The sequence below is a fragment of the Mustela erminea genome, chromosome 6, assembly GCF_009829155.1.
Source record: "Mustela erminea isolate mMusErm1 chromosome 6, mMusErm1.Pri, whole genome shotgun sequence".
Classification (NCBI taxonomy): Eukaryota; Metazoa; Chordata; class Mammalia; order Carnivora; family Mustelidae; genus Mustela; species Mustela erminea.
In genome coordinates this window covers 44,771,134-44,793,790 of record NC_045619.1, presented here as the reverse complement: position 1 = coordinate 44,793,790, position 22,657 = coordinate 44,771,134, and the positions used below count along the sequence as shown (strand labels likewise).

Genomic DNA, 22,657 nt, shown 5'->3' with positions numbered 1-22,657 from the left:
ACACTTAGAATAAACTGAAAGACCATTTTGTTGGATTTTATATAAATTTCCTGAGTAGATAACAGGATTAGTACAATATAAATCAATATGAATAAGAAAATGTTTATACCTTTCACTGCCAACTAACCCTCTTGTCCTGTAACTTCTACAAATATTTTCAAAATGCCCTCCATTAAAAAAAAAATAACAAACCATTGCCATCATTCTTATGTATGTTTTCAGCCATATTCCTATAGTTTTCAGCCTATTCCTTTTTTTCAATGATTTTAGTATGAATCTTTATTGAATCACATCATTTTAAATGCATAAATCTAGAAGATTTTCTGTAAGATTATAGATGGTTTTGATTACATGTGTGAGAAATGTTCAGAAAGTTTTAAAGTTTTAATAACCACCTCAGATTTGTTCCTTCCCATTTTTTAATAGATCTCTAGAAATGTATTATTGGAAGTCAAATTCTAGCATCAGAAAAGAATCATGTTGCCAAAATATTGCTTGGATCTCCAAAAGAAAACAGAAGGGAACATATATTTGCAGTACATATTCTTTGCATACAACAATTCTTTTGCCTTAGAAAATAAAATGATGGGCCAAAATAAATTCAGTTTACAGAACAGAGGAAAAAACTTCAAATAGATTTACCAAAAAGGCATTCAGGGGGTGCCTTGGTGGCTTAGTCGGTTAGGTGTCTGCCTTCAGGTTAGGTCATAATCTCAGGGTTCTGGGACTGAGCCCCACATCAGGCTTCCTGACCAGCAGGGAACCTGCTTCTCCCTCTCTCTCTGCCTGCTGCTCCTCCTGCTTGTACTGTCTCTCTCTCTGTCAAATAAATAAATAAAATCTTTAAACAAATTTTTAAAAAATGCATTCAAAATATATTCTTGCCATTAAAACTGAGAAAAAAATCTTTACAATTTTTTTTTAAATTTTTTACTTGTTAATATGTTTTGAATTTATTATAAATCTGGAGTTTACCACTGAAAAAATTCCCATCTATTAATTCACAAAGGAATTTCTAAGGACAAGAATGCCAGGTTTATCCTCACCTATGTGTATGCATATATAAAGATGAAGAGATAATCTGCTCCAATAACAAGAAAAGTTAGTCTTGAATATCATTGGGCCATTATTGGTATGATGTTGCAATATCATTTAAAGAATTTTCTCTATTTGGAATAATATAACTGCACAGTCAGGGTACTGTTGTCAGCCAGGAGATATAAGATATCTGAAAACTTGTACTTTTAAAAATATTTCTATCTTGTTCATTGAAGTCTGCATCCATTAGAAGGTTAGCCACAAAATACATACTACCTGCTTTTAAGAAGCATAAACTCTCTTGCCGTGCTATTCTATGACAAATAGATAAGAAAAAAAAAAAAGGCAAAATAGGCCAATTATGAAAAGCAGATTAAATGAGTACATAACATAAAGGAAATTCAAAACATCTGTGAAGAGTGAATGTGAATATTCTTTTTACCACAGTTTAGAAGAGGAGAAGACTTTTTCATATTCAAATACAAATTACTAAGGGAATCCAGAAAATTCGACAAGAAGAAAATTTTTTTTACCATTCCCAGCATTATGGTTAGAGAAAAACAGATTTATTTATTATTATTATTTTTTTTTACAAAACTATTAAGTGTTTTTTTGGCTAAACAATCCAAATAGAATTCAAGTCAAAAGTAAAAAGCCAAGCAACCAAGTAAAAAGTCAAGCAGTATTACTTAATAACATAAATTTCTTTTCAATTAATTTTCTCTTACTATTTTTAAAACTGTATTAAAGAACAGCAGGTTGAGTTGAAATTACATTTCTAATGTCCCTAAATCCTTTTTTGGGGAACAATGTGGGTATTAATCAAAGAAACAATACACTTCTTGCCTTTTATAAAAACCTTTTTGGCCTTTACAAAGTAATTTAATAATAACTCAGTTTGTAAACATTATATTTTCATATCACAGTTTCCATTTTTATCTATAAGTAGCTTCCAGTAAGAAAGCAAGGTAAGATGTATTATGGGTAAGTCACAAAAAGAAACTAGGGATCTGCTTTTGTTACTCAGGGGGAGTATCCTGAAAGGATTTTCCTAAGGCGAGGTAGAGCTGGAAGCATTATTACCCACGTGAGGCTATAAGCATGTAGTTAAGTCAAAGCAGGGGTAGATTGGAGGCACAAGGATACTCCGCGGTCCAGAAAGGAATGAGTGGGTAAATGTCAGAACATTCTGAGTGTAAGTCTTGGGTTCATTTCTCACAAGCTGTGAGACCTTCTAGGCTCTAGGCCTCAGTTTTCTTCTCGGTAAAATGGGCTTAAAATTGTATTCAAGCCACAGAATTGTTGAATGAATTCCATGAGATAATATGTGTTCAGCAACTATTACCGTGCTTGGTACAGTGGATGCATACTTGCGGAGGTCATTGTTACATCGTCATCATGACCTTCATCATCATCATCATCATCAAGTGAGAAGAGAAGCAAAGAAGCAGTGGAATGAGGTGTAGCAGCACCAAGTGAGTGCAGTTCAGGAAAGGAAGTTGGTGAGCTCTGGGCGGGAAGTGGGTGTTTCTGTCAAGCAGATGTCAGCAGGAGCTTCCAGAGCTGGACATTTCCATAAAGGCACTGCTCCGGGCTAAAAGTGTACCAGGAGGAGCGCACACAGTCCCAAATTTTCATCCACTCTACCCAGCTAAAACTGATCATTACATACAAACCTTTTTGGGGCACGTGCTAACCATTCCGTGGCAGAAAATCTTGTGTGATTTAGACACTCACCTAAAATGTGACATCGAAACATTGTATTAAATTGGAAAGCACAGGAAGGAATGATGAGGGCAGCAGTTAATTTTGTTTCTCTGCAGCAACCCAGCCTACGTTCTTCTATTGCTTTTACACTAAAACAGCTTAGTCAGCTTCCCTAGAAGTAGGGGCATGATAAACTAAGAAGACCCTTCATCAATGTGTTTGAAAATGTAGTAAGCTATATGGGTTGATTTAAAACTTTTCTAAAAAGTAGGGTGTCAAGAGTAAGACAAGTAACAACAGATTAACTAAACTTCATTCACCTGAGAGACCATATGGGCACATCGCTAGTAGGGTATATAGAGAAAAGAGGGGAAAAGTCGTTTCCAAGGAGTAGCTCCTCGCAGTATGCCATGGCTGGTTATTAGATGCTAGGGGCCAAAGCCACAGGGAACAGAGTAAATTAAATTATGTAACTTTTCTGCTACAAAGATTTCAAAGTCTTCCTCTTTCACTTAAAAATAAAACTCTGCTCCTTACAGTGGCTTGAATGGTGTTAAACCAACCAGGTTTACTTTTCTAACCTCATCTTTTATAGATTATTTCATGGTTGGTCCTTTTCTATCTTTGGGTCTTAGCTCAAATTCCACCTTTGAGTTATCTCCCTGCCAATCACTCTTCATTACTCTGGCCTGTAACTATGTCATAATGGTTGTTAAATATTTTGAATATCACACTTACTATGTCATATATATTAAACAAGTACTTCACAGAGTACTTGAGTCACAGAGGTATTGGATAGATTAAGACGATGTATGTTAAGCAACCATCACCATTCTTAGCACAAAGAATACACTAGATGCATACTTTTGATGTTATTATTATCAGATTATTATGTTGTGCATTTTAGTTACATATTATATAATAATATCATATTCTAATCATATAAGTACATAATAGTCATCATTGTAATCATCATCATCATCATGATAAAATGAGAAAAGCAGCCAAAACGACAGCTGTGACAAAACAAGCCAGTTCACAAATTTAAGTCAGCCAAGTGGGCATGAAGAACCTGTTTCTGTCATGTAGACCCTTTTAGTTTCCTTTATAGTATTTATCATTGTCAAAAATCTTTTTTTTAAATTTTATTTATTTATTTGACAGCGAGAGAAGGAACACAAACAGAGGGAGTGGGGGAGGAGAAGCAGGCTTCCCGCCAAGTAGGGAGCCCAATGTGGGGCTCAATCCCTGGACCCTGTGATCATAACCTGAGCAGAAGGCAGACATTTAACCGGCTGAGCCACCCAGAGGCCCCTATCATTGTCAAAATCTTATTTGTTGACTTGATTTTCTTTTTTTCCCTCTCTTTTCGCTAGCTCACAGGTAATCTCCATGAAGGTAGGGATGTCTTTTGTTCTATATCCTACACTCTCTACAACTCTTTGAAGTACCTTTTACAATATATTACAATATAGTAATATATATTAAAAATATAATGTATAATTAAATAAAATATAATGTATTAAGTGTTACATTAAAAATATTTAACAATCGGTATGGCCTGATCACTGGCCAATCAGAAGGGAAACTTCCGCATTGAGGAAACAGGGTCGTGGAGTTGCTGAATTGTGGGAATGTCCATTCATCTAAGAACAATGATAACTTGGATGACTGAAGGGTGATGGTAGGATTATTAGGAGCTTGAGGAGACATTATTTCCAGACTGGTAGAAGTATTTAATATTTTACTAACCAATATAGTTGTATTATTTATCAATTGCTGCATTAAAAAATACCAAAACTTTTTGGTTTGAAATAACATTTATTATCTCACAATAACTCAAGTCAGACATCCAGACATAACATAATTGGGTCCTCTGCTCAGAGTCTCACAAAGCAAATCTATAGCCTAATCAAAGTTTTGGTTAGACTGAATTCTGTTCAGAGCTCATGTATGTACTGGAAAAGCTTAATCCTTTTGGGTGTAGAAGGAGGTTCCTATTTTCTTGTGTCATCTGTCACCCTCAGCAACCTGAAGACTCTCACGGTTCCTAGTAATGTGGTCCTTTCCCAAGTCCTTTATAGGCCTTCTCACAACATAGTAGCTTATTTCTAGGACAAGAGAATCTTTCTTTTCTCAGGAAAAACATAAACCTTCTTGTAAAGATTTCACCTGATTAGGTCAGGCCCACCTGGAATAATCTTTCATTGGACTAACTCAAAAATCAAACTGATTAGTAACTTAATTACATTTGCAAAACTCCTTTACCACTGCATATAATGAAAATCAATCACAGAAGTGAAACCAACCATATTTACAAACCCTGTCCATACTCAAGGGGAAAGTCTTATACTGGGCATGTACACCAGGGATGTGAATCTTGGAGGTCATCTTAGAATTCTGCTCACCACAGTAACCTTACCAGTAAAAACTAGCTTGTTATAATCCATGAGCCTTATCATTAAATACAATTATTTTGGTTCTCAGTTATAACTTAGAGATGTGTTGTATTTGCTTAGTTGTTTTCTTTGGGCTAAGGAATCTAGCAGCCAAAGAGACAGTGAGCTTGGCCCTGTGGTCAATAAATATAAATGTAATAAAATGGAAAATGCTTTCTGATGAAGAATTTAGAGTCTTTTTTTTTTTTTTTTTTGCCTTTAGAGTCATAATAGCTTCTCTGTGAAAACTTCATAGCCATTCAGTTAGCTTTTCTTTCTTTCTTCCTATCTTTTTCTTCCTTTTTCCTTTCTTTCTTCTTTCTGTTTCTTCTTTCTAGAATTGAAGAACAACAAAAGATGCAAACTAACATTTGTAAAGGATTTTGACATGCTATAGGTCTAAACATAATCCTAAAATATATAACACATCTTTGCTACAGGTGTATGAAAATATTTGTATAAAGTTGCATTTGACATTAACTCACTTCAAACAATTGACCAGCTATGTATTTATGCACCAATGTAGAAAACTTGTTTTTCAAATGGAAACAAGAGGGCACTTTACATAAATACAAAGGTAAGCAAAATTCTAATAAATTGTTTTTGGGCACATAGCCTTTGACATCCATGATAACATAAGCATTTTAAATTATGTAACATTTTAGGAATCCCACTCCTGTCTGCCAAGGAAAGAAGATGGTATTTGGCCTCCTACCATTAACAACCAAGAAGCAGGGGGAAAAGACATTTGAAGCAACAATTTTCCTTCACTTAGACAATAAGCAGAGGAAGCTGGTGATCCTTGAGAGATGGAAACCAATGCTGTGAATCCCACTATGCCTCTGGCTATCTCCTAAGATTGGTTTCCAGACAACAATGGAGGAAAGTGAGATCCAAACAGCGCCATTGTCTCATTAAGTTGAAGAGTCAGAGATAGGAATTCAAGGAGGCAAAGACAGTTAAATTTTGTAAATCAGACTACTGGAGAGAAGGGAGACACAGCTATAAAGAACTTTGGAAATTTGTATAGGGGTTCCCTTGGGTCTTTGGCTAAGGATAATTTGTGTACATATAGGGTAGATCTTAACATGATCAGGGAGAAAATACCAGGTGCTGTGACTTTTCTGCTTACAGAACTCCCAGAAAGTTGGGAGAAGTTCAAGTTTCAGCCAATCAGCGTGGTTCATGGGTGGCTTTCTTTCACTTCAGGGACTTGGATGCTACCAGCCCATGGCTACGTCACCTGATTCAGATTAGATCTCTGTCTAATCAGTAGGGAGGAGATGAAAAAGATGTTTTAATTAGCTGACCATACAGTGACATTTCTTAGTTCACTCACTCGTGTAGCTAGAATTTACTGACATGACCTACAAAGTTGCCTTATAAGTATAGTTCAGCTGCTTGCCCCAGGAAAAGGGAAAAGAGAGCTGGGTGAACATTTAACAGCCTCTCATACCAGAGTGCCTATTCTATGTTTAAGAAAAAGGGTCAGTGCATGTACACATTTAAAAATGTCATTCACTTACACTACAACAAGGATATTCAAGAACAATAAAAGAATAGTAGTTTATATTTTGAGTCAATGACTTGGACTTCTTTTTGAACACCCACCTTCGGAGAGTAGAAAGTAAATGAATAAATGTCTAATTTAGTTTGGATCTTAGCCATATCTAATTATTCAAATAGACACTTATGGTAGAGTTTAGGCTTTCTTAAACAGCATTTTTCGGTGTCTCAGATTCTGAAATTCCCTCTTGCCCTGTTTCTCGCCTTCAGGTGAGGTCTAGTGTATGAGTGGAGGTGTGTGGGGCTTACGTGGCCTTGAGTTGGAAGAAGATGCTCCTTTTTCATTAGATTTAGTGTTGTCTGACTGCCAGGCTAAGCTTGCAACTGGGTAATTGGAGCCCTAATATCCTCTGATGCTTAGGCCTGTAACTGGTGTATTTGCTATTATAGTTATTTTGACTCTGATAATGACCTGTGTGGCACTCTTTCACCTTGATTTCTGCTGATTGCTGACTGGGCATCTGCCTGATTTAGTATGTGTCATACTAACCTGGAGATCCTCCCAGACTCTGGCCAGTGGAGGGGACACATTCCTCATCCATAATCCATACATTTTGGATCCATTGGCTCTCAATGCACCCACGAGACATATTGAACCAAGTGTGGTTTGGGAATGTTGCAACCTGGAACCCTCTGTGCCACCAGTTATCTTGACCTATCAACACCTCAGTTGGCTACAGGCATTTGGTGAGGTAGTCTTCTTCCTGAACTGTAATCAGAGAGGGGACATTCTGCCCTCCTCTTTGGTGGTGTAACTGGGCTAATGGGAGTTGGCTCCTTGATGAATTGAAAATAGAGACTATACCAGGTGGAGTCATCACACAAAAGTAATTTTTATTTGTAGCAAATAAGGAGATCATGAAGAATAATATCCAAAGCCGTGACTCTCAGATCAGGGATAAGCAGGTTCTTGGTTTTTAGGATTTAGGGTAAATATTTAGAAAAGGAAGCTTTGCCATCACATGTAAAGGTGGGCTGAAGGTTGCACAGATATACTAGAAAGATACATGTGTCCTATGTTATGTTAATGAAGCTTGTGCTCTTCCTAGGGTGGAGACTTAAACATTATAATAAAGTAGAGGTAACCGATGGATACTTCTCAGCTCATCTGCAGAGTCATTGACTTGGTGGCTGAGCTCAAGCTGGTATAGGCTGGCTTCTAAGACCATTCTAGACTGAGGAATGCAGAACCTTGATAGTTTATAGGGCTGGAACACATCAGTTGACCTTAAATCCAGGCTTCTATGGAGGCAGGTAGTATATTTGTTAGTGGGGTCTGAAAAAAAAAATAGTTGATTAAGGGAAAACAGTTCTCTGAAAAACAAGCTTTAAATTTTCTGCTAATTTTAACCTCATTAACCCTGTGGGGCACAATTTCAGCGGTAGCTAGAGATAAGACACACTCATACTTGTCTCTCTTCTTATCCCACTTCTTCTCTCTCCAATGCCCCAGGGCAAGAAGAGAAATTCTCTTGAATTTCTTGAGGTGAACTCTGAATTCTATGTCTTTGAGTCTCTGTTTCAGTGAACTACACGGGAACAAAGCAATCTTGTGATTCCTCTCTCAAGAATATAGAGGCTCAGTGGAAAAACAGTCATTTCAAGGCATAATATTGATAATGGCAGAACTATTGTCCCAATAGCCCTGCATTACATATATGAAGCCAAACATCACACTGTTTCTTCACCAAGAACCTCTTCTACTGCACTCCCCCAATTTTTTACTTCTCCCCAAAGAACTGCTCATTGGCCATGCCCCAGGTAGATGGATGCTATGAGTAAATTGATGAAAAGTCTTGTGTTCAGAAAGTCAAAAAAGACAACTCACAAATACTATTCCAAATATTATTCCTAATATTACACATCATATTCTTCTGAATATAATATTTATAGCATAAGTTATCTTTTCTCTTGCAAATAGGTGACCAACTATTCTGGTTTGCCTGAGAATCAATTTTCTTGCGAGATTTGCAGTGCTGAAGCTGGTATTGGGTAAATGGAGGCAGTTTTTACACACACACACACACATGCACATGCACATGCACACGCACATGCACACACACACACACACACACACACTAGTCTGCAAATGTTGAGCAACTGAGAGGATAATATTATTCCATTAATATGCTGAAAAATTCTCTGAGACTTTACTCAGCCTGAAAAAACCCCTCTTCCTGCAAGAGGTGAGAGATTAGAGAAGACATGAGAAGGGGGACAGGGTGGCTGGGTCATGCCATAATTTACTGGTGTCTTATTGCTAAATGTCTGAATCACCTTTCTTCTGGCCAATACCACAATGACTCATTTCTTGGGAGCTGCTAGAGGCAGCAGCCCATACTCTATTCAGCCAGTAAACTGCCTTATTTTGTCCACTAAACGGCAGGTTAGTTTCTTAAATTTGTTTTTAAACAGTTGCTGTATACTCATTTAGTTAACTCATATTTCCTCTTGTGATTTACTTGCAAAATAATTACTATTACAACGGATTTATATATTGAAGTAATGCTTGCACTCCTCAATTGTTCTAATAACTTTTGTATTACTTTCACAATGGTAGATTTATGGTTGTAATTGCCTGGACATCAATAGATAAATTAAGAGGGCAATACAACTGTTTAAACTTAACTATATTTTCCTAAACATTGCATGTGAGTATCTTTTTCCTTAAAGAGTGACTATAATACTACTACCTAATAATTATTTTGTGTACATGTAATCATTGTAGTACTTGGTCATATACTTTAGTCTTTCTGTCTACCTCTCTCTTTCCTTTTTACCTGTGACCAGTGTTGCTAAGATGGCTTTACCAGGATCAAAACAAACTAGACTTCATGTAAAAGCTTCAGATTCCTGGAGTTCCAGGGTAGCTCAGTCAGTTAAGCATCTGCCTTCAGTTCAGGTCATGATCTCAGGGTCCTGGAATCAAGCCCTGCATTGGGCTCCCTGCTGAGTGGAGAGACTTCTCTCTATCCTTCTGCCCCCCACCCCTGCTTATGAGCACTCTCTCTCTTTCTCTAAAAATAAAAAATTTTTAAAAAGCTTCAGATTCCTGCACTCCACCAAAGACCTAGGGAATGAGAATTTCTGAGGTACAGGGCATTTTTAATAAGCCCCTTCTATACCTTCATGTTTGAGGACCACATCACTACTGGACAAATAACTAGGACCCACCATATACCTGGTGGCAGTTACCATAACTGTGATCACAGGGTCTGGTTGTATGTGAGACTAAAAACATAAGCTCTCTGATATGATATATTCTTTTGCTATATGGTAATGAAACCTAACCTGAACAGTCAGTGAGAGCTGCATATGTAGTTCACACAATATTTTCACAGACTATAAATCCAAGTGTATGAGAAAGTAATTTTATTTTCTCATAACTGAACTTAATTTCTATTTTGATCACAAATTATATCTAGGATCAGGAAATGCAAGCACTACATCCTAGGGAAACCCAGACATTTTGCAATTATTTTGAGCTAAAAATCAAATATAGAATTGTTTCTCCTTAATCTTTATTCCTGGAATTGATTCTAAGATTCAGGGCTTATGAAAAAATAAAAAAAATCTGTGTTATTGGTAAGTAGAGAACTCCACTTCTTGGCTTTGATCTGTCCTGTGCTGGTATCCAAGGAGACACAAAATTGTTTGGCTTCTACTTCCACCGGCCTTTGTTTCAACGTTCTTCTGCCGCACAGTGCAAGATACTATACGTGAAAGCATACCTCTATTGAGTTAAAGATCAGTTAATTTTATGTCATTCTTCTAGCTTCAGGTAAGATTTGATGATTTTTCTCAACCTCGCTGAGACTGAGGGAAACTGAGTTCTCAGCAGATATTCTCTGTCACTGAAACCCAGGAAGTCCTTGTCATTTAGCTGGCCGCTACCTCACTGTGACCCGGGGCACACCTGTAGGCCCCTTAGAGCTCAGCTGGAAAGTGGGCCTCAGATACCTCTACTTTTGTTTTTCCAAATTTAAAGGTACACCAGCAGCCAGGCCGCCAAGCTCTATATTTCTTCACCATTTTCCATAATTCTCCCCCATCCCCGAGTTTAATTGTGATTTAATTGTTGTATGTCACCATAGACGCATGATGGTTTGCTTTACCTATATTGTGAAGTGATTACCATAATAAGCTCAGGTAACATCTACCTTCCCATATAGGTACTGTTAAGAGAAAAGAAAGAAGAGAATAAAAAAGGGGAAAAAATTCTCCTTGTGATGAGAACTCCTAGGGTTTACTCCCTTCACAACCCTCCTATCATAGGGCAGTGTTGGCTGTAGTCCCTGTGTTGTACATTAACCTCCACGTGCTTCCTTATCTTCTAACTGGAAATTTGTCCTTCTGATCACCTTCCTCCAATTCTCCCTCCAAGATTCTTTTTTTTTTTTTTCCTCCTCATCTCAGAAGCAGAAGCAAAGTTGTGAGGGGTGGTGAGAGTGCCAGAAAACATTAAAAGTGTTTTTTTTTTAAACCAACTTTTACCTAGATTGGGAGTTTTCAGACCCTAAAAGGCAGTAACTGGTCATTAGTTCTCCACATCTTCCACTGATAATCCCTGCTTGAAGCAAGAGTGATCTCATTTCTTGCCTCCAAATTGAGGAAAGTCTTGGCACAGGTTGAAGGGAGATTGCACAGAGAAATTAAAATGTTTTATAGCATCTTTCTGAACACGTAAAGTAGTTATCAGAGAACTCACTACTAATAACTGCTTGGTAGTTTATAATAGTTACAAACATATTTCTGGCTAAAATTACTGAATGTCTTTATGCCTGAGGCTCTATGCAAAACTCATTATATTTGTGATCTCCTTTAAACACTCACCACATCTCTGTGAGATAGAAATTACTATTTCCGTTTTACTGATGAGGAAACAGCTTAGGGAAATTAAACCATTTGCTCAAGGACACACAGACAGCAAGAGGTAGAGCTGATTCTTAACTCCAAGTCTGTTTCACAGTTCAGCTTCTGTCTTCACCATGTCACTATCCTATGACCATCCCTCCTGCTGTATCTGACTTCGTGGGCCCAAAGTTTCTCATGACAGGGAGTAAGAGATGATGTTTGTGTGACAGTGATGTTGCCATATACAAAAGTGGAGTTTTTACGAAAACAAATTGAAATGAGAATTGAGAGTAAAATAAAAATTATATGTAAATGCAAAACCTCATTACTATGATTATCAGAAGTACACATGCTGAAAATTTAACTATGTATCTTTAGCATTCCTAATGCCTCTGGATTTTCCTTATGAAATGCTTCCTCAGCAGATGTGGTTTCATAGTTTCCTGAATTCAAGATTGCCAATGAATTTGTTGCTCTTGGCCTCCTTTATATATTAAATGTCTTAAACAGAAAGTCCGTATCTTGACCAATGTACATTTCACTGAAGCATTAGTTCAACCATCTTGTGTCTTGGAATTAATCAATTTGAGTTTTAAGAATATTAGGCCTTTTCCTCACTACTTATAAGTGTGGGAATGCTAATTTTATCTCTACAGTTCTAATTTATTTTGTCTTATTTTAACTTTGTTTTTGCCTCAGTATTATTTAGTGAATGATCAGTGAGAGTCTGAGTTGAATAATAAAAGAGCCAGGTATTAGGGCATAACCGTGTGGAGAATCTTCTTCCTAAACTATAGTTACATCTGACTCCAGAGACCATTTTAGTTAGGTATGGATTTAAAAATATTAAAAATAACTCTCTAAGTTTTTTTTTTGGGGGGGGTCGGGTGGAATCTAATGACATATACAAGGAAAATAAACTAAATGAAGTTTTTGTTAAAATTTCCAAAACTTACGGAATGATACTATAGAATTATATTCATTTTTTTTTAATTTTTATGTAGAATTATATTTAAATGTACATTTTTATTCACATAATGTTGAATAGTGTTAAATTTGTTGATTATTAAAATAAAATGAACAAAGCAGAGTACATTAAATTTACTGAACCCACTGATACTATGTGGAAGTTCAACAGTTATTAGGATTGGAGCCAAATTTTCCATGATTAACCAAGCTGATATTGTAGAAGAATGACTCATGTTCAGCTATATCTCAGCATAGTTTTAAACACTTTGGGTACTTTCTTCCCCCGATAAAGAGGGCCACGATATTTATCAGTTCTCAAAGTCTCCAGGTGATTGGCAGTTGGCATTTCTAGATAATTTTCACAAACTGGTGAAAGTTCAAACTTAGTCTACTTGGTATTACTGGATCAGAATCCATTTCATGTCCAGGAGACACCCTGGTCCTTTCAGCGGCAAGATGAGGAAATGAAGGGTCTATACATATTAGTCTTTCTGACACTGCTTAGGTGACTTTTCCCTTTCTCAAAACAAGCTATTTAACAAATAAAACAATGTGACACGAGGATTCATCTTGGACCCTTGCAGAATGGTGGCAACTTTGAAAACATTTTGGCTTGGCAACTGGTTCCAGTTTGAAGTCCTATATGCAGTACCTCTCAGTGAAGCGTGACTTTTAGCAAAGATCTTCTTGGAGCATGTAGAGGGATGAGACAGAAACAAGCTTCAGCTTTTGAGTCAGGTCCATTCATTCCACTATCATTTAATGGGTGTTCATTATGTGCTGGTCACAGAATCTGATCATGGGTCCCTCCTCTAGTGAGTTTGCACTATAATTGATACGGTTTTGATTCTTGTTTCCATGAACTTTGGCAGCTTTAGATATATCATTTATTACATTTGATCTGGGGGTCCTCAGCTGTAAAATGGACATAGTATACCATTGCCACAAGTTTTTGCTTTTTATTTTTTATTTAATCTACTTATTTATTTATTTATTTTTAAAAGATTTTATTTATTTATTTGACACAGAGAAATCACAAGTAGGCAGAGAGGCAGGCAGAGAGAGAGGGGGATGCAGGCTCCCTGCTGAGCAGAGAGCCCAACGTGGGGCTCCATCCCAGGACCCTGAGACCATGACCTGAGCTGAAGGCAGAGGCTTCACCTTCTGAGCCACCCAGGTGCCCCAAGTTTTTGTTTTTTAATTGAATGATATATTGCATGTAAATTCCTAGCTTCGTGTACCATTAAGTGGTCAATACACATATTATAGGTATTTGGTATTACAGGTATTTGGAGATAGATAGTCTTGGGTTTAAATTCTAGATTTCCCTCTTGTGGTCTACAGAACCTGGGCCATGTTACATAGGAAGCAATTTGTTTCTTCATTTGTTACCAGTTTTTTGAGTCATAGGTTATATATAACTGAGAGAGTTTTCAAGGTAAGGACTGTGTCAAGCTGTCCTTTTACAGACATAATTTCCTTAATCTTTATGAGTCATGTACAACGGTTCTCTATCATTTACAAATAAGGAAACTTAATCAGAGAGGTGGCCCTCCAGAAGCAGAGATTCTTATCATTACACCATTGTAATGATTGAGTGAGCTGGACCGCACCTGGCATGATGCTTAGAATAAAATGGGAGCTGGAAACATATCCCCATATCCCCAATTCTGTCTAGTAATAGACTCTCAGAATGCTTTTCATCCGCAAGAATTTGGTGTGTGCCCAGAAACACAATAAATACACAAGAGCTTTGCATGACATTTGGCTTCAAATAATAAAATCTATGACCAAAAAAAAAAAAAAAAAAAGCCCGAACCCCCCCAAAACACTTTTATTTTACTGTATTATTTAAATATGTGCATTATTGGGACGCCTGGGTGGCTCAGTAGGTAAATATGTGCATTGTTTTCATGGATCAATCTTCCAAACCCTTTGCTAATGTTATATTCCTAGGAGCTTATATATGTGTATCCTTTGTGTCAGATACAAAATAAAATGGCAAAATTTATTAAAAAATATATTTCAATGACATTTTCCACTAGAACAAAGTTATAGGTAATTACACAGTTCTACTTTCTCCAGGCAGTAGGTCTGTAAGCAAGAGTTTTTTTAGAGCAACCAGAAACAAAAATCATATTTTAGCGGCATTTCAAGTTAACGTCCCCCCTTCTGAACACTGTAATAAAAGACTATAACTTAAAGGAGAAATTTTAAGTGCCACTGGAGACTTTTGAAATAGTGAAAACTATATGAAGAGTGCTTTACCATAGAGTCTTTAAACACAGGTCTTCAATGGTGACCGCAGTATATAAATGGAGAGATAGAGAATTAATTCACCGTACAGTGGAGCAGAAAACTCACATCTGTTCTTTCTACAACCCAGTACACCCCATTTATTAATGCTGTTCTCTGCACTGTCAGGTCCAAGCAATTAACTTGCGCAGACTGGCTTCTGTGGGGATAGATAGATAGTGTGTTTATCAGGGGAATATACTAGTTTTGGCTCTTTTAACATCAGAGAAAAAGGAATACAATATCCTCTGTGCTCTATGTAGACTAAGACACTAAGTTTTAGCAAGAAGATAATACTCAAAAATTCTTAGAAGATCTTATTTATTTCTCAGAGAGATTGAGAAAAAGATAGCGAGCAAACAGAGGGAACAGCAGGCGGAGGGAGAAGCAGACTCCCCACTGAGCAGGGAGCTCAATGTGGGACTTGATCCCAGGACCCTGGGATCATGACCCGAGCTGAAGGCAGATGCTTAACTGACTGAATCACCCAGGCATCTCAATATTCAAAATTTTAAGTAATAGCTAAAAGTTCAACATTTTCCCCCTTTAATCAGCTAAGAATAGCACAGTTAGAAATGAGTCCAATAGAGTTATTTTAGTTTCTTAGTGAGAATGATTCATTTCTAAATATATTGATGATTACCCACATCACTGATAATCTAGAAATGGAAAAAGAAAGGAGAATGATTCTGTAATTGTCACTAAACATAGCAACTAATACCAATACATATATTCATGTGTGCTGTTCATCTGAGGTGCTATTATTTTATGAGCTCTGATAACCTGATAAATAAGAAGATGAGTGTTTCTGTGTGGATTCCAGGTGTTAGGGCATGGAAATATGATGTGTAACCCTGTATTTTTCATGAATTTTCTATTTTTACTTCAACTTAATCTTCTAGGTCTTCCACAGATAAAATGTGCTTATTCATTCTTACTCATATTGATTTTGATTGAAATAAAATGAGAGAAAGCATTAAGAAGCAAATGCACAGAACGAATCACTTCCTCTTTCTCCTGAAACACGTTTGTTCTTGGGCTTCCAGGGGACTACATGCTCTTTTTCATTCTACTTCAGTTGACCTTCTTTCATCTCTGTGATGGAGTAGTCCAGGCTACCCCAAATAGACCAAGCCCAAGCTCCAACCTCAGATCTCTCTTTTCTACCCATTCTCATGGTTTTAAGTACTATTTATATGCTGGTGACTCCCAAATCTGTCTCTATTCCTGAATTCCAGAATTCCACAAACTGCCTGATCAACATCTTATTTAGGTAAACATGTCACTTTTGATATACCGAGTTCTGGAATTGGCCCAACCAGTCATTCACCCAGCACTGACTGGAAAACTCTGGAGACATAGATATTTCCTTCTATCACACATCTGATCCATTAACAAAAGTTCTTCAAAAAAGATCTGAAATCAGGAGTCAAGATGGCGGAGAAGTAGCAGGCTGAGACTGCTTCAGCTAGCCGGAGATCAGCTAGATAGCTTATCTAAAGATTGCAAACACCTGAAAATCCATCGGCAGATCGAAGAGAAGAACAACAGCAATTCTGGAAACAGAAAAACAACCACTTTCTGAAAGGTAGGACCGGCGGAGAAGTGAATCCAAAGCGACGGGAAGATAGACCCCGGGGGGAGGGGCCGGCTCCCGGCAAGCGGCGGAGCAACGGTGCACAAAATCAGGACTTTTAAAAGTCTGTTCTGCTGAGGGACATCGCTCCAGAGGCTAAACCGGGGCGAAGCCCACGCGGGTTTAGCGTGGCCTCAGGTCCCGCAGGGTCACAGAAGGATCGGGGGTGTCTGAGTGTCGCAGACCTTGCGGGTATTGGAACGGGAAAGCCGGCTACAGAGACAGAGCCGACAGTAAGCTCACAGCTCGGTGTTAACCTTGAACTGGTCGCAGGCTCGGAGAGCTCGGAGCGCGACCGGAGGTCAGGCAGACGGGAGTAACTGGGCGCTGTTCTCTGAGGGCGCACTGAGGAGTGCGGCCCTGGGCTCTCGGCTCCTCCGGGCCGGAGACCAGGAGGCCGCCATTTGTATTCCCGTCCTCCGGAACTCTATGGAAAGCACTCAGGGAACAAAAGCTCCTGAAAGCAAATCCGAGCGGATTACTCACCCAGGCCCCGGGTAAGGGCAGTGTAATTCCGCCTGGGGCAAAGACACTTGAGAATCACTACAACAGGCCCCTCCCCCAGAAGATCAACAAGAAATCCAGCCGAGACCAAGTTCACCTACCGGGAGTGAGGTTTCAATACCAAGGAGAGCAGCAGAATTCCAGAGGAGGAGAAAGCCAAGCACGGAACTCATGGCTTTTTCCCTGTGATTTTTTTTAGTCTTGCAGTTAATTTAATTTTTTTCTTTTTCACTTTTTTTTTCTTTCTCGCCTTCGGGTAAAAATTTTTTTTTTTTAACTGTTACCTTTTTCTTTTTTAACGATTTTTTACTAGTTTATCTAATATATATATTTTTTCTTTTTTACATTTTTCTTAGGTGTTTTCCTTTTTTTTTTAATTCTTTTCTTTTCTTTTTTCTTTTTTCTTTTTTCTTTTTTTTCTTTTTTCTTTTTTTTTTCTTTCTTCCTTTTTGAACCTCTTTTTATCCCCTTTCTCCCCCCTCACGATTTTGGATCTCTTCTAATTTGGTTAAAGCATTTTTTCCTGGGGTTGTTGCCACCCTTTTAGTATTTTACTTGCCCCTTCATATACTCTTATCTGGACAAAATGACAAGACGGAAAAATTCAACACAAAAAAAAGAACAAGAGGCAGTACCGAAGGCTAGGGACCTAATCAATACAGACATTGGTAATATGTCAGATCTAGAGTTCAGAATGACAATTCTCAAGGTTCTAGCCGGGCTCGAAAAGGCATGGAAGATATTAGAGAAACCCTCTCGAGAGATATAAAAGCCCTTTCTGGAGAAATAAAAGAACTAAAATCTAACCAAGTTGAAATAAAAAAAGCTATTAATGAAGTGCAATCAAAAATGGAGGCTCTCACTGCTAGGATAAATGAGGCAGAAGAAAGAATTAGTGATATAGAAGACCAAATGACAGAGAATAAAGAAGCTGAGCAAAAGAGGGACAAACAGCTACTGGACCACGAGGGGAGAATTCGAGAGATAAGTGACACCATAAGACGAAACAACATTAGAATAATTGGGATTCCAGAAGAAGAAGAAAGAGAGAGGGGAGCAGAAGGTATACTGGAGAGAATTATTGGGGAGAATTTCCCCAATATGGCAAAGGGAACGAGCATCAAAATTCAGGAGGTTCAGAGAACGCCCCTCAAAATCAATAGGAATAGGCCCACACCCCGTCACCTAATAGTAAAATTTACAAGTCTCAGTGACAAAGAGAAAATCCTGAAAGCAGCCCGGGAAAAGAAGTCTGTAACATACAATGGTAAAAATATTAGATTGGCAGCTGACTTATCCACAGAGACCTGGCAAGCCAGAAAGAGCTGGCATGATATTTTCAGAGCACTAAACGAGAAAAACATGCAGCCAAGAATACTATATCCAGCTAGGCTATCATTGAAAATAGAAGGAGAGATTAAAAGCTTCCAGGACAAACAAAAACTGAAAGAATTTGCAAATACCAAACCAGCTCTACAGGAAATATTGAAAGGGGTCCTCTAAGCAAAGAGAGAGCCTACAAGTGGTAGATCAGAAAGGAACAGAGACCATATACAGTAACAGTCAACTTACAGGCAATACAATGGCACTAAATTCATATCTCTCAATAGTTACCCTGAATGTTAATGGGCTAAATGCCCCTGTCAAAAGACACAGGGTATCAGAATGGATAAAAAAAACAAAACCCATCTATATGTTGCCTCCAAGAAACTCATTTTAAGCCCGAAGACACCTCCAGACTTAAAGTGAGGGGGTGGAAAAGAATTTACCATGCTAATGGACATCAGAAGAAAGCAGGAGTGGCAATCCTTATATCAGATCAATTAGATTTTAAGCCAAAGACTATAATAAGAGATGAGGAAGGACACTATATCATACTCAAAGGGTCTGTCCAACAAGAAGATTTAACAATTTTAAATATCTATGCCCCCAACGTGGGAGCAGCCAACTATATAAACCAATTAATACCAAAATCAAAGAAACACATCAACAATAATACAATAATAGTAGGGGACTTTAACACTCCCCTCACTGAAATGGACAGATCATCCAAGCAAAAGATCAGCAAGGAAATAAAGGCCTTAAACGACACACTGGACCAGATGGACATCACAGAAAATTCAGAATATTTCATCCCAAAGCAACAGAATACACATTCTTCTCTAGTGCACATGGAACATTCTCCAGAATAGATCACATCCTCGGTCCTAAATCAGGACTCAACCGGTATCAAAAGATAGGGATCATTCCCTGCATATTTTCAGACCACAATGCTCTAAAGCTAGAACTCAACCACAAAAGGAAGTTTGGAAAGAACCCAAATACATGGAGACTAAACAGCATCCTTCTAAAGAATGAATGGGTCAACCGGGAAATTAAAGAAGAATTGAAAAAAATCATGGAAACAAATGATAATGAAAATACAACGGTTCAAAATCTGTGGGACACAACAAAGGCAGTCCTGAGAGGAAAATATATAGCGGTACAAGCCTTTCTCAAGAAACAAGAAAGGTCTCAGGTACACAACCTAACCCTACACCTAAAGGAGCTGGAGAAAGAACAAGAAAGAAACCCTAAGCCCAGCAGGAGAAGAGAAATCATAAAGATCAGAGCAGAAATCAATGAAATAGAAACCAAAAGAACAATAGAACAAATCAACGAAACTAGGAGCTGGTTCTTTGAAAGAATTAATAAAATTGATAAACCCCTGGCCCGACTTATCAAAAAGAAAAGAGAAAGGACCCAAATAAATAAAATCATGAATGAAAGAGGAGAGATCACAACTAACACCAAAGAAATACAAACTATTATAAGAACATACTATGAGCAACTCTACGCCAATAAATTTGACAATCTGGAAGAAATGGATGCATTCCTAGAAACATATAAACTACCACAACTGAACCAGGAAGAAATAGAAAGCCTGAACAGACCCATAACCAGTAAGGAGATTGAAACAGTCATTAAAAATCTCCAAACAAACAAAAGCCCAGGGCCAGACGGCTTCCCGGGGGAATTCTACCAAACATTTAAAGAAGAACTAATTCCTATTCTCCTGAAACTGTTCCAAAAAATAGAAATGGAAGGAAAACTTCCAAACTCATTTTATGAGGCCAGCATCACCTTGATCCTAAAACCAGACAAGGATCCCACCAAAAAAGAGAGCTATAGACCGATATCCTTGATGAACACAGATGCGAAAATACTCAACAAAATACTAGCCAATAGGATTCAACAGTACATTAAAAAGATTATTCACCACGACCAAGTGGGATTTATTCCAGGGCTGCAAGGTTGGTTCAACATCCGCAAATCAGTCAATGTGATACAACACATCAATAAAAGAAAGAACAAGAACCATATGATACTCTCAATAGATGCTGAAAAAGCATTTGACAAAGTACAGCATCCCTTCCTGATCAAAACTCTTCAAAGTGTAGGGATAGAGGGCACATACCTCAATATCATCAAAGCCATCTATGAAAAACCCACCGCAAATATCATTCTCAATGGAGAAAAACTGAAAGCTTTTCCGCTAAGGTCAGGAGCACGGCAGGGATGTCCATTATCACCACTGCTATTCAACATAGTACTAGAGGTCCTAGCCTCAGCAATCAGACAACAAAAGGAAATTAAAGGCATCCAAATCGGCAAAGAAGAAGTCAAATTATCACTCTTCGCAGATGATATGATACTCTATGTGGAAAACTAAAAAGACTCCACTCCAAAACTGCTAGAACTTATACAGGAATTCAGTAAAGTGTCAGGATATAAAATCAATGCACAGAAATCAGTTGCATTTCTCTACACCAACAGCAAGACAGAAGAAAGAGAAATTAAGGAGTCAATCCCATTTACAATTGCACCCAAAACCATAAGATACCTAGGAATAAACCTAACCAAAGAGACACAGAATCTATACTCAGAAAACTATAAAGTACTCATGAAAGAAATTGAGGAAGACACAAAGAAATGGAAAAATGTTCCATGCTCCTGGATTGGAAGAATAAATATTGTGAAAATGTCTATGCTACCTAGAGCAATCTACACATTTAATGCAATTCCTATCAAAGTACCATCCATCTTTTTCAAAGAAATGGAACAAATAATGCTAAAATTTATATGGAACCAGAAAAGACCTCGAATAGCCAAAGGGATATTGAAAACGAAAGCCAACGTTGGTGGCATCACAATTCCAGACTTCAAGCTCTATTACAAAGCTGTCATCATCAAGACAGCATGGTACTGGCACAAAAACAGACACATAGATCAATGGAACAGAATAGAGAGCCCAGAAATAGACCCTCAACTCTATGGTCAACTAATCTTCGACAAAGCAGGAAAGAATGTCCAATGGCAAAAAGACAGCCTCTTCAATAAATGGTGCTGGGAAAATTGGACAGCCACATGCAGAAAAATGAAATTGGACCATTTCCTTACACCACACACAAAAATAGACTCAAAATGGATGAAGGACCTCAATGTGCGAAAGGAATCCATCAAAATCCTTGAGGAGAACACAGGCAGCAACCTCTTTGACCTCAACCGCAGCAACATCTTCCTAGGAACAACGCAAAAGGCAAGGGAAGCAAGGGCAAAAATGAACTATTGGGATTTCATCAAGATCAAAAGCTTTTGCACAGCAAAGGAAACAGTTAACAAAATCAAAAGACAACTGACAGAATGGGAGAAGATATTTGCAAATGACATATCAGATAAAGGACTAGTGTCCAGAATCTATAAAGAACTTAGCAAACTCAACACCCAAAGAACAAATAATCCAATCAAGAAATGGGCAGAGGACATGAACAGACATTTCTGCAAAGAAGACATCCAGATGGCCAACAGACACATGAAAAAGTGCTCCATATCACTCGGCATCAGGGAAATACAAATCAAAACCACAATGAGATATCACCTCACACCAGTCAGAATGGCTAAAATCAACAAGTCAGGAAATGACAGATGCTGGCGAGGATGCGGAGAAAGGGGAACCCTCCTACACTGTTGGTGGGAATGCAAGCTGGTGCAGCCACTCTGGAAAACAGCATGGAGGTTCCTCAAAATGTTGAAAATAGAACTGCCCTATGACCCAGCAATTGCACTATTGGGTATTTACCCTAAGGATACAAACGTAGTGATCCAAAGGGGCACATGCACCTGAATGTTTATAGCAGCAATGTCCACAATAGCCAAACTATGGAAAGAACCTAGATGTCCATCAACAGATGAATGGATCAAGAAGATGTGGTATATATACACAATGGAATACTATGCAGCCATCAAAAGAAATGAAATCTTGCCATTTGCGACAACATGGATGGAACTAGAGCATATCATGCTTAGCGAAATAAGTCAAGCAGAGAAAGACAACTGTCATATGATCTCCCTGATATGAGGAAGTGGTGATGCAACATGGGGGCTTAAGTGGGTAGGAGAAGAATAAATGAAACAATATGGGATTGGGAGGGAGACAAACCATAAGTGACTTTTAATCTCACAAAACAAACTGAGGGTTGCTGGGGGGAGGGGGTTTGGGAGAAGGGGGTGGGATTATGGACATTGGGGAGGGTATGTGCTTTGGTGAGTGCTGTGAAGTGTGTAAACCTGGTGATTCACAGACCTGTACCCCTGGGGATAGAGTATTATG

General features: G+C 38.1%; 1 protein-coding gene and 1 long non-coding RNA gene across 2 annotated transcripts in view; both read left to right on the top strand.

Moving 5' to 3' along the window:
- The window catches only part of LOC116593129, a 38,724-nt gene extending 32,551 nt beyond the window's left edge, over window positions 1-6,173 (top strand). The window contains exon 3 of the long non-coding RNA XR_004286766.1: window positions 5,849-6,173. This is a non-coding gene — a long non-coding RNA (uncharacterized LOC116593129). The remainder of the gene's footprint in view (window positions 1-5,848) is intronic.
- Window positions 6,174-7,837: 1,664 nt separating this feature from the next.
- The window catches only part of LOC116593467 (parathymosin), a 33,420-nt gene continuing 18,600 nt past the window's right edge, over window positions 7,838-22,657 (top strand). The window contains exons 1-2 of the mRNA XM_032347735.1: window positions 7,838-7,894; window positions 8,671-8,741. Of these exons, the coding sequence (XP_032203626.1) occupies window positions 7,838-7,894; window positions 8,671-8,741 (128 nt within the window). The remainder of the gene's footprint in view (window positions 7,895-8,670; window positions 8,742-22,657) is intronic.